Below are 12,902 nucleotides of genomic sequence, written 5' to 3'. Positions count from 1 at the left end.
GGAGGAGGAGGAGGAGGAGGAGGAGGACGACGACGACGACGACGACGACGACGACGACGACTCCTCCGGGCGCGGAGGGGAGGAAGCAGACAGCGCTGGCCATGGCCTCCAACTTTAATGATATAGTCAAGCAGGGCTACGTGAAAATCCGCAGCAGGAAGCTGGGGGTGAGTGAGCTCTCTGCCCGCCGGCCCCTCCGCGGGGTGGGCGGCCGCGCTGGCGGCAGCTCCGCCGCCTCAGCCCCCTCGGCCGCGGGGCGCGGCGACCTGCTGCTGCTGCCGCCGCCGCTGCCGCCGCCGCCCGGACTTCGCTCCCCTTCTCCTGGGGGGGCTCGGGGGTGGCGGGGGTGCGCGGCCGTGGCATCTCGCCGGCAGCCGGTTTCTCCCCGATGCCTCTCCCCGGGAAGGCGCCGCTTCCCGCTGCTCAGCGAGCGCCGCGCAGCGCCGGGGCTGCCGTCGCCGGGCGGCTTCGCCCCGCCGCTCGTCCCCGCCGGCGGTGCCCGCCGGGCGCCCCTTCCCCCACCACCCCTCTCCTCGCTGCCGAGGCTCCAGTGGGGGAGGGAAGGGCAAAAACTTTGTGCAGAGATTTTCCCCCGCCCTCCCGTTTTGGGGAAAGGGGCGTCTGCAAGGAGGGCAAGTGCCGGCCATCCTGGAGGTCCGTAGCAGAGCGGGCGGCCAGGCGCTGAGGAGAGCGGGGAGGCCGGTGCCGGGGTCCTGGGGAGGGGGAGCCCGCAGCGGGGCGAGGGGGTTGCTGACAGCCCCGGGGACCGGGAGGCCGGCCCTGAGGCTGACCCACTCAGAGCTAGGGGCGGCCTCGCAGCCGAGGAGGGTGGCCAGGCTGGTGCCCAGCAGGGTGCTCGGATAAAGCCGCGTTGTCAGTCCAGCCATGGAGCTTTCCCTCGTGGGGTGCAGTAAACCTTGAAAAGGCAGAGCAGCCACAGCCGAGCGTCTGCAGCTAGGCTGGGGGGCAGGATTTCTGAAACTTCAGACACTGTCGGGACTCATGTGCTTGGGTTTTTTTTGTTTTTTTTTCTCGCATCCCTTCTTTGCTGTGTGGGGGAGAGAAGGTGCAGGAGAGCTGGGAGCCTGAAGGCCCTTGCTGGCTTGCGTGGCTGCTGATGGAGCCAATAGTCCCAAAAGATCAGGGTCCCCCTGGGCTGGGGGCTGGGAGGTGGGCTGGGATTTGCTCCTCAGAAAATCCCTTGTTTTTTCTCTGGGAGTGCAGAGAACTGGAGGGTCCCTACTTACTCCCACCTGCAGGAAGGAGGACTCTCTCACCTTGCTTCCCCCCAAGCCCTATCGAGCAGGGACCCTGTGAAACCTGCCCTCCTCCAAGTTGCACTGGAAGCTTATCACAGTGCTAATATTTACCTCCTCCCCTCAGATGCTGTGCTTTGCTTGCAGACGCGACATGCAGGACGATGGGAGACTAATCATAAATTGACCTTTGGAGCACTTTGCTGCCTTGGCAGGGATGTTAATTCCAAAAGAGCACAGAAGAGTTTGGTCTGAATCCTCAGTAGCGCCGACTCCTTTAGCTGTGGTATGGCAAATGTTTGAGAGATGGTGTAAACCCAAGGAGAATGGATGCTCTTATGATTGATTTTGCAAGCCCCGAGTAACTCCCTGAATCAGAGTCAAGCATTAGTTTATCTGAAGAAGCAATTTCCAAGCCTTAGTTTGTTTCTGGCAGTCCTCTGCCTAACCTTTGCTCATCAGTTTTTCCCAGCTCAGCAGTGTTACTAGATGGGCCCAATACAAAGCAGTGGGATGGTGGTGGTATCACGTCACTTTGATGTTGCTAGTTGGAGGCAGAGTTAATCTTTTGATTTGCACATCTACATTTGAAGGTACCTGGGAGTGCTGTGACTATGAAATTATGTATATGCATCTACATATATGTGAATATATGTATGTACATGTGTATAATGTATATGCAACAAATGTACAGTTCATGTTACAATAATCTTGGATAATACTTGCTGACTCCTGAAAATGAAATTATGAAGACAGTCATATTTCATTATGGTATATCTTATATACCTTGAATATATTGTTTCAAAGACATTAATCTGATTTTTTTTTTTTTTGACTGGTAACATTAGTGCACTTTTTGGAGTGGATATTATTCATGGTCAGAATGATAACAATACTTCTGCACTAAGCAGAAGTAGAACAGTTCCTACAGTGTCTATGGGGAATTTTCTATTGAAAAGAAGTGTGTGTGGGGGTAGCAGTTCAGACTACACAGCCTCAGGCAGGTGGTAGTATAAGCTTAAATATGACATGTGGGGTTGCACATCTGAATAAATCTATTAAGTACAATGTAAAATGGATTATACTTTATAGAAAATAGCATCGAAATTCAAATGAGATGTGATGGTTGAAAGGTATGAATATGTGTGTATATATCCATGGCTAACTGGATTCTGGTGACTGAATTTCCAAATTAATGCAATTTTTATTCACCAAGTGAAACATTAAAGGTTTGTATTTTTTTTTCTCCTTATGTCTATCTCCAAGTCCAAACCTTAATGAGTTACACTATAGCTGTCATAATGTAGGTGAATGCATCAGCTTTCAGGGATATAAATATCTGTTAACAAATGAGTATTTTTAACCTCCAAAAAATATGGAAAGGGGGAAGGGAGCTATGGATTCTAGTAACTAAGGTTGAGATAACTTTGAAATATGCAAATAGAATTATATCTCTTGCTGATTATGTTTCATTCTTCTTATACATTGGAAATTATTGGGGGGGGGGGGTTGTGTTTTTTTTTGTTTGTCTACATTCTATGAATATTCTGCTGTCTCCTGAAAAGTAGATTACCACTTGGAGAGCTTAGGTGACTAATACCAATTTTAGTGCTAGACTTGGGCAATAAAACTTAATTCTAACCTTTAGGCTGGTAGCCAACTCATTACAGAAATTCTTCCAGTGCTGCTTTTATTCAGTCTTGTTTTGCGACTGAGGGAGCCCTGGCCGGGAATCAAACTGAAGATACTTTGATATAGTGCAACCTGTGAAGTTTCAGTCACATGTTCAACTGGGTGACATAATACTGTAGTGCAAATGCGGACAGTGTATTTTATATTTTAAAATAGAACCTTTGACTTGGAGTGAATTTTTTGGTAGAATTTAATTTTTGAAAACCTGAGCTGTAAGTCTTCTTCTATTTTCCTCCCTTTATTGATTTTGTACTTTGTAAAATAGAAACTCTTTATGGATGTTTTCTTACAAGATATCACATGTTTACCTCTGACTTACTAGAGCTGTACAATGTTTTAAGTACATGTTAGCCTGCCTACGTACTCCCCACATAAATGCAAATTAGATCTGTACTCTGAGCAAGTGTTTTCTCCAATCACCGACAATGGACAAATGTGCCTTTTGAACTGATTGATTGTTTTACAAAAATATTCTTTTTCTCCCACCTGAAATTTAGGAGGTACATTATTCCTGAACAGTCAGGACTTTAAGCTGTTTAAATAAATGATTCGGTTCAGACAAGCTTCTTTGAAGTCAAAGACAGGGTCTCAGTCTTGATGGGAACACCTGACAAGAAATACTGTGAGAATTTGTCCTTACTTTTTGTTTAATAATACACTGATCATTGAGTTTTTTTTTTTCTTAACTTTTCACCTCTTTTCCCAGAATCATCAAGGGGATTTATGTCTTCTTTAGCTTCTTTTGGTGTAGAACTGGATACTCTGCTCACCAAAAAGGCGTTACCTGCCTCTCTGTTTTTGTCATGATGTGACATCTGCCTCCCTTGGGAATATAATTCTATCCACCATGGAGGTGTCAGGCTGAGAAAAAAACTTATCCAAGTTAGACCACCTAGACTGTCGCCTCTACTTTTCTTAAACATGGGCTGTAAATAAAACACGTCTATGATTCCTCGAAGTTTGAAATATGGTAAAGTCTGTGCAGTAAAGTATCACACGTGTATACATGACATCTTCATATAGGTGTCACAAGTATCCTTGAAACTTAGAAACTGTGGTCAGTGAGGATAACAACTGTAATTAAAAAATCTTTTTTTTCAGATCTAGTTTCCCTGTAGCCTAAATATGTCTTTCTTTTCAGCTCTCTGGCATTCTGTGCTGTTTGATATTTTGCTTTTCTCTAATACTACATAAAGGAAATACCTCATTCTTGCAGCCATTACATTTGACCTGTGTGACCCTCTTTTGAAATAAATTTGATTGTAATGTGGTGTGCTGTTCAGATCAGAATAGGTCATTTGTGTAGTGTGGAATAGGACTGTGCTGCCTTTGTTCTTTCAGAATCTTTCATACTTGGGTTACATTAAAATTCATATGACATAATTTTCTACTGTGCTGGCTGTGCTCATAGGCTGAAACTTTCTTGTAGCAGATCGGAATCCCTTTGTTGTCTCCCAATAAACGAAGCCACAAGGATTTCATGCATTGTTGAAGTGTTGTTCCTTAGGAGAAAAACAATTTGATGTCATGTTAAGAAGTCCAATTAAAAATGATCATTTTGTCACTTCAATGGTCGTCTTTTGACCCATTTCAACCTTCAGAGTCGTGATCTTTTCGTTTGTTTGTTTTCATCTTCTTTTTGGCACACCTTGGTCGCAGAACAGAAGAATTCTCTCCAGTGGAAATTTTCACTGAGTTTGTGAATAAATACTGGTTTTTATGTGTTTCTACATGCTGAGTAGAATCATTTCCTGAGTGGTTCAGCTTATACTCTAATACTGCTATCCAAAGAGAAAATTGTGCCTGCCAGTCAGCCTTGATTGAGTAATAAATAACGGGTTGCTGTTAGTCACCAAATGAAGAGTTTTACCACATAAAACCCCCTATTTTTAACCACACTTTAAAATCATTACAGGTAGCTGTTATGGAAATGAACATAGTGTTTCTCCTTCTGATGTTAATGCTGATTGTTTGAAGACAGTGGAGCTTAGTTCCTCTGGAAATTGTGCAGTATGTGTCTTTCAAAATTCTAACTTTTAATTAATAATATATATGTGTATTTGGGGTGAAGAAACAGAAAGGAACTACAAAAAGTCCTGGGTTTAAGATTATATTGATTTATAACAGTGGCTTCACAGGTAGGTCATGATGAAAACAGAGGGCAGAGTAAAGGTTCTTCTATTTCTCCTGAGTTTCCATAGCATATTCTAAAAACAAAACAAATAAATGAAAAAGCCCAAGCAAACACTGCACCCTGGAATGGATTTCCTTTCCATAGATTATTTTATATTAGTATCTATGGCAAATCTGCTCAGCCTGTTTGAAAACACTGAGAATGGCATTATAATTACATCCTAATGTATGAACTAAATTCTGAATTATGTCTCAGAGCATAAAAACAATTCAAATGCATCTTTAAAAATATAATTCCTATTTATTATGAAGTTATTTGAATTTTAATAAAGCTTTAAACCCACAGGATTTAGATGACAGAATTCTTCCATGGGAAGGAGTTCCTTTTTCATGCTAGTTCTAGACAACCTGAGATATGAAGTTAAAAGGATTTCATTGTATTCCATTAAAAAAAGCTAGTCACATTTACAGTTTAATACTGACAGCATCATTTTAAATACCAGTAATTACTGCTTTCAGTACCTTTTCTTGCTGCAGTTACATGAGTGGATGTGCAGAATTAAATGGAAAATTTATGGATTTCCAATTTGGTCATTATGCAAAAACCAGTCATTTTGAGCTATTGGATCATTTGACTAAGCATATTGTGCAGAAAATGGAAAAAAAATATTTTGCAGCTATTGCAAACAAGAACAAAAAGTCCAACCATTTTTTATATTGTCTGTGTTTAAAGAAACTTGTGATTCAGACTTGTATTAGGTACTTTTGAGGTGCTGTATTTTTCAGTTTTCTTCTTGATGCGCTTTTTTACTTCTTAAGTCTCAAGTGGTCTGATGGCCAAAGGACTATTAATTTTGTAGTGGATGGTACTTATTTGAAGTGACAAATAGTTTCTCTCTTGCTGATTGCATATTACTTCCATGTTAGCTACAGATTATAGATGCTTCTATTTTTACTCCTGTGTGTAATATCGTTAGCCTCTATGAGATTATACTTTAGCTGTATGTAGATTACGTGAAGGAGGGTTTGTAGACATGACCTCTTTACCTTGCATATTTTGAAATGATAAGACTATATCTAGAATTTATTTGTATCTCCTATGAGATGATGGCCTTTTGGTTCTTTGTTTAGCAGGCTGTTGTTTTTCTCCTACTAGGGACACTTAGGGTCTTTTGATCAGGTCTTGAAGTCAATTTAAAGCATCCCATTAACTTCAGTGGCTTTGGTTCAGAATCCAAGAGGGATCATTAGCTAGATGCATAGAACATGAATTTTCTTGTCGTAAAATGCCCTTCAAATCCTACTCAAAGGAGTTTTCCTTTCTCATATTGGTAATTATGGAAGGATCATTCTCTATGAATCTTTGAAATACATGAGGAATTATTCATGTCATTCCAGCAGTGAGTTTTCTTCCGAGTTTTTTAGAAAAAAAAAATCTTGTTTCAAATCGTTCATTCAGATTTTTGCAAGCAGTGCAAAATGCTTTCTAGCTGTTGCCTGGCAACAACATATTCATGCAACAGCATATGTGAGTCAGTTGTTAGTTATACATATGTGTGTGTGTGTGTATATATATATATATATATATATACATAAACTATATAAAAAGGATATATTTCAGACACATACTAATGAGAAACTTTTAAAAAAGCACATTATAAAATCCTCTTATAGCTTATAGACAAATAAAGGTTTTGTGAATATATTACCCTGGAAAGTTTCTCTTTTATTCTAGATTGTGTAAAAGATCAGCTAGTTGGGCCATGTTTCACAAATATACTTGTATGTAGTCATGTAAGCAATGTAAAATATTCTCCCTGTTGAAGGTGGAAAATACTTTAATATGTTCCTGGTTATGGATGCTGTTTATATACCTCACTGTTCTTTAAATTGATAATGAATTCTTGAACCAAAAATCTGGGTACTTTACACTGTAGCCTCTCAAATATGTTTGTTTAAAAAACAATTGTAAATGCTGTGCTGCATTTTATGTTTTTAATCTCTTCAATTTGTAATGCAGCTCTAAGATTCAGAAGGATATTGGTGTCTTATTTTAGTTATTATTGTTTTGTTGCAAACTTTTTTTTTCAGATAAAATAGTTCAGATCCAAATAAAATGGAATTTCTGTGATAAGGTCAACAAAGATAAAGAAGATAATCTTTTAATTTTCTTGCAAAGAAAGTTTGTACATAGTGGGACAAATTTGCAAACTTATAAAGAAAAGCTGAGGGAAAGTAAGGTTTGCTTTAATTGTAAATTAGCACTTTCTTATCATATAAAGAATTTCTTTATATGTGTATCCTTTTACTATTCAGAATAACTAACCATGCATCATGCCTGAGAATAAAATTTGCTTGAGTGTTTAGGGCAACTAGTAAACCCCCCGTAGAACTGAAAACCTAATACAAGTCAAGAGATTTCCAAATCTTGAGATGTTCAACTGATACAAGAATTGAATCTACTGACTTCAGGAGTGAAGACTTCTAGTGATTAGGATAGACAGAGCCTTCCTCAAAAAGCTGGGAATAAAATTCTGGAAGGTTCTAAAGATGCATATTAATACTGAGTTATACTTAGAAATTAACAGAAATAGTGTAATCTGGAAAGTACTAATGAAATACACTTTTCAGTGACGCCTTCCCTACTTTGCAGCATTTTAACAATTGTAATGTGTAAAATGTGTCTTTGCCATCATCCTGGGAGGTTACAGGACCATCCAAGATGGAACCTCAGAGGAGTTAGCCCTCACTCCAGATGCACAGCAATGAGGATGATAATTGATGAAAGTGTGTAAGTCTTTTCAAAGATTGCTCTGTTCTTTAGCTGCCTAACTGGCCCTCATGGTCTCCAGCTTATCTAGATTAAACTTCGGAAAGTCTGTACAGTGTTCGTTAATGTGTCAGTCAGGAATTGGAAACGCATTGCATTGACTAGATCTGGGCAGAGGGGAAGTYGCACACCGTCTTCCTGCTGGAAGAATGGCTCTTCAGCTTGCGTTTTCTTCACCTGCTTGTTGTAAAAAGAATTAATAGCAAAGAGATTTAATATCAGATTTTTTTTCACTACCATATACCCAAAGTAGAACCCTTTTTGGGCAGGAGGCTCATAATATTGCTAATACTTTCTGGTTTGTCTTCAGAATTTTTTTTTGGATGACGCTGTTTTGAGGTTCTTTGCCCTCAGAGCAAACTCATATATTCTCTCTTCTCATGCAAACGTTTCTTCTTCCCACAAAGAGAAAAGAATATATGAAGTCATACAAAATAATAGTAAAAAGGGTTTTCTTAAAGAATAGTCATAACCATGTTTTTTGTTTTGTTTTTAAAGTACCTAGAACAAGGAGACTACATTCATGATTGTCCTTTAGGTACTGTTATGATAAATATAATTCATTATCGTTGCTGTTATTTATTGTTTTTTAGTTATCTGACTGTAGTTTTAGAAATGCAGTCTTTGATAAAGGATTTATTTCATAAAGTAAATGTATTATCTAGTTCAAATATGATGAGAGAACATGAAAAAATAGAATATGTGTGACTTCACTATGAAAGAAGAAAATATTCCATTTGAACTGAAGTTGATATACTAAATTATTAATCACTAGATTAGTATGATAATAATAAGCTGCTTTCAAATGAAATGGCTTTGCTGATGAAAGCAGTTCTTGTTGATGCTGTTGGAATAATAATACTTTCTCTGAACAATAATTATTTTTCTTCTTGAAACTGCACTTTTAAAATGTTTCTAAGAATACCTCTGTAGTATGAGAAGAGTTTGCATATGAAAACAGAAAAAGAACAGTGGTTTTTTTGGGACAACTAAAGCAAGCTATAGTCATTCAGCGCATGGTTCTCTGAGCTGATGAACACATTCAGCGTGCTCTGGCTTCTGCAGCAGACGCTGAAGGTCCTTAGCTTCTCATATGATATAATTTATAATTAATGTAATTTTCTTCATTGATTATGCCAGGCATTATGCTACATCAGTTGTATCATGTACTATATTGTATAGTAATATATATATATATATTTAACTTTTAAGTTGCATAGTGTTTACCTGCTGTCTGAGAGAGAGTAAGACTCTCTACCTCCAATGGCTTAAGTTTCATATCATAAATGTATTGTCTTCTGAGTATCAGGGCTGTATCTGAGTGATTAGAATAGGTCACTGAGTATCAAAGAGGTATCTGCTTGGTATTATTATTTGCAAAATAAGAACTGTGTGAACTCCATGCGTGTATACTGTTACTGACAATCCTAAAAAGAACAAGACTTACAGAAATATAACAAAAAAAGAAAGAATTTGAGTGAGGAGAAATATAATGCTGCTTTTTGTGTTTCAGTAGAAAAATATTTTATATATATGCATATATATGTGCATATTTATATATATACACATATATACACATACATATATAAAAGAACAATAGCATCTTGACAATACAGCCACAAGGGTAGTTTTTCTTAATTGTGACAAGCAGGGTGGTAAAATAAAAGATATTTGCTGAATTTTCTGTAGCCCATATATTCTAAACTGTAGTAAGGTTTTTAGAGTTTATTTTACTGTTATAAAACAGCCTTTTTCTAGAATACCAAAATCTTTGTGCTTAACATCCTAGACTGTATGTGAGAGGGGTTAAATTCTAGTCTTTTTCAGATATGTAATTTGTAATCTTGAGCACTTGATTCATTCCAGCCTTATTTTCAATTATTCTAAGGCCATTGTACACTACATAAATTAAATTTAAAGCTACATTAAAATCCTCATACTGCCAGCATAGTGAAGAATGCTTTTAGTGTAAATGGGAAACAGGTTTTATGAGCTTAAGCTTTCTGTCTGTAAAATGAGTATAATATCCTTTTTTGCTTCACTTTATCATTTTGTCTGCTTAAAATGTAAACTCTTGTGAAGGCTCTTATTTTAAGTATGTAGATTGGCTAGCTTTGATCATGGTCAAGACCATTATTATGTACTACTGCCGTATAGATGATAACAACATTGGAGTAATTCAAAATCATTTTTTATAGTTTGAGTCTATTATAATGTTGTATGAAGATAGTTAATTTCACTGTATTCTTAAACTTTTTTTTTGTTTGAAAATATTTTTCATTGAATTCTTCTTGAAAATGTCTCTTTTTAAGGTTAGAGCTTTTATCAGGTGTCTGAATTACTTTAATTTTTTATATAGAAATAAAGTAAATCTTTGTTTGTTTTCAGATCTTGATGATACAAGTTTGTCTTACTTGTTTCCATCTTAGAAACAAGTATCACTGACAGCAAGGCAAGGCAGTGATAGCAAGGCAGAGTTGATAGCTTTGACAGGGCTTCTGTCTCTTTTTCTTTGTTTGAGGCAAATAATGGGACACAACTGTAGCACAAAATCTAAAGTCCTGAATGGTTTCACTTTTGAAAGGAGTTATCGTTAAAAAAATGTTAAAGGTGCAGTTATTCACATCTTAACTGGCAGGATAATTCTGAAAGCTGAATATGGCCCATCATGCAATTTTATAGCCCCTCAGGTTATTGGTCCACAGTGATGGGTGCAAATGTCATGTAATGCAACAACCTTGTTTAAAGGGGGGTTAATGATGTTGCTACAACATCTTTGTCCTTTGCTAATGCAGAGTGTCCTTATTCATAGTTTTAGAAGACATCAGAATTTTCTCATCTGCAGATTTTGTAGATGGTGTATTTTTTCCACAAAACAGGTCTAAAAGACCATTCCCCTGTAGGCTTGTGTGAAGCTTTCTACTGAGTAACACTAATAGGTAGCCTTAAGTTGTGTGTTTCACCCATGAATATCTGACCTTGTCTCAGGAGGAAAATATTAGTGTGGTCCACTATTAGTAGAGGTTCACACAGGTTGTGGAGGTTGGGATTAGTAGAGGTTCACACAGGTTGTAGTATGAATCAGTTCAGTCCACTCGCAGAGTCTAGAGATACCAAAATGCTTTGCCTCTTGAGGAAATCTGCCTATACAGTATGTGCAATACAAAAGCAACTACAGAATTGTTTAGTCAAAAGAAATACATAAGAGGTTTAGAAAAAGTAGTTAAGCAAATTACGGTTTGTCCAGAATAGTAGTGCCAACCGGAACATTTCTAAAAGAAATACTGTAACAGCTAGTATCGTCAGGTTACTGGTTTGCCTTTAATCAAAAAGATCTTTTTCTGCAGCTGTTGAAATCACTGAAAGAGTTGTATTCTGTTCATTAGATCTTAACTCAAAGGAAAATGTTGAAAGGATGCCAGGTACCCTTTGCTAGTATTATGCATATTGGTTGAATATAGTCTTAAGCTTACACAGTGTCAACAGACTTAGGTAGTAATATGTTTAATGAAACCCAATTTCTTCATCTTGTTACATTTTTCCAGTCATTAATGATCTTGTTTTTTTTTTTTTTTTTTTAGTAATGAAAATTCTAATTTAAATTCATCCCAAAGTAGAGTTGGAGAAGAAAAATATTAAAAATACGTAAACAGAATACTTTTTGTTATTGTAATACAAGCATCCTGATGAACTAGATCAGCTGTTTCTGGAATATGTAATTGTTCCTTTTATTAGATCTCACTATTCTGTGTAGGTGCACTTTTCATTGCATCCAGAAAATAGTAAGATCAAACATTTTAGCATGAAAAGCTGTGCAACAGGCAAAAAATTTCCACATTTACATGTAAATTTTAGCTAGTGTGAATTAGTGAAATTGAGATTTACAAAAAGCAGAGTTAAAAATTCTAGGATATAACTTCATGAATTGGAACAGAATCTCCAATAATAGTTATTCCTATTAATGATGTAAGATATTTAATATTTAGATTTTAATATATATAAATATTAAAAATATAGCAGAAAGAATAAGGAGCAATAGAAAGAAAGCTGACTGCTCTATCCTGATTCATTGCATAAAACCAGGAATGGAATTATTTTTGTGTTTTTGGCTTTCTTAGTAAAGCAGAAGATTTGCAATTTCTAAAAGATTGAATAGATGTGGTAATAGAAAGGCTCTATTTCTAGATTAAAGGCTATTGCATGATACAGGACTTGCCAATAGGACCCAGAGGCCAAACAGAATATTGCTAGGTCACTGCCATTTCAGAAGATCTGGACTTTTTTGGAGAATTAGCTGAGAAGCATGTAGAGGGTCATTAGAGGTAACTGTTTTCCTGCACTTCCTCATGGTTTGGGACGAGGGAAGACAATAGTTACAAGTCAGGAGAGTGAGCTGTAGCTAATGATAACAGCGTAGCAGCCCGTGGAGAGCATTAGCTAAGCCATGAGAAGCAGGCGCGTGAGATGCTTTGAAAGCAGAAGCCCCGCAATGAGACATAGGGGGCAACCTGTGGAGAAGCAGCCCAGGAACTAAAGGAGTTAGAGGCAGATGAGATTTATAGGCAATGCAAGGAAAATTTATGCTGGTGGGCCTCATATTATATTTGCTTGAGGATAAATATTACCCTTACAGCTTTCATGGGATAATATACTTACAGTGTTCAGATGTATTGCTTTGGGATTTTCTGAACTGGAGAAGAAGATAGTAAGCAATAAAGTAAATGTGTATATTTTGTAGACTTCAAAATATTTTAAAAGGTACTATTTTGACACAATCATACTAAATGTAGTTTATGTCCTAAGAGAACCCAGGGGTTAAATACATTTCTAAATGTTTTTAGAAGAGTATATTCCAGAATTCTTGATGTCAAAAAATAGTCTTTGACTGTAATTCCACCTCCCTCCCCCCCACCCCCCAACAAACCAATCAGTAGTTTCTGCTCTGTTTCTGTGCAATACTATTCTGTGGCTTATATTCCTCTCCCCCAAAA

The 12,902-nt window shown here is 37.8% G+C and overlaps 1 protein-coding gene across 1 annotated transcript in view; it reads left to right on the top strand.

Moving 5' to 3' along the window:
* Positions 1 to 101: 101 nt before the first annotated feature.
* DOK6 (docking protein 6) overlaps positions 102 to 12,902 on the top strand; it is a 252,006-nt gene continuing 239,205 nt past the window's right edge. Inside the window, exon 1 of the mRNA XM_026079293.1 lies at positions 102 to 167. Coding sequence (XP_025935078.1) covers positions 102 to 167 — 66 coding nt within the window. The remainder of the gene's footprint in view (positions 168 to 12,902) is intronic.

This window comes from Apteryx rowi, unplaced genomic scaffold (assembly GCF_003343035.1).
Source record: "Apteryx rowi isolate R43461 unplaced genomic scaffold, aptRow1 scaffold_499, whole genome shotgun sequence".
Taxonomy (NCBI): domain Eukaryota; kingdom Metazoa; phylum Chordata; class Aves; order Apterygiformes; family Apterygidae; genus Apteryx; species Apteryx rowi.
This window is presented reverse-complemented; position numbering and strand designations above follow the sequence as displayed.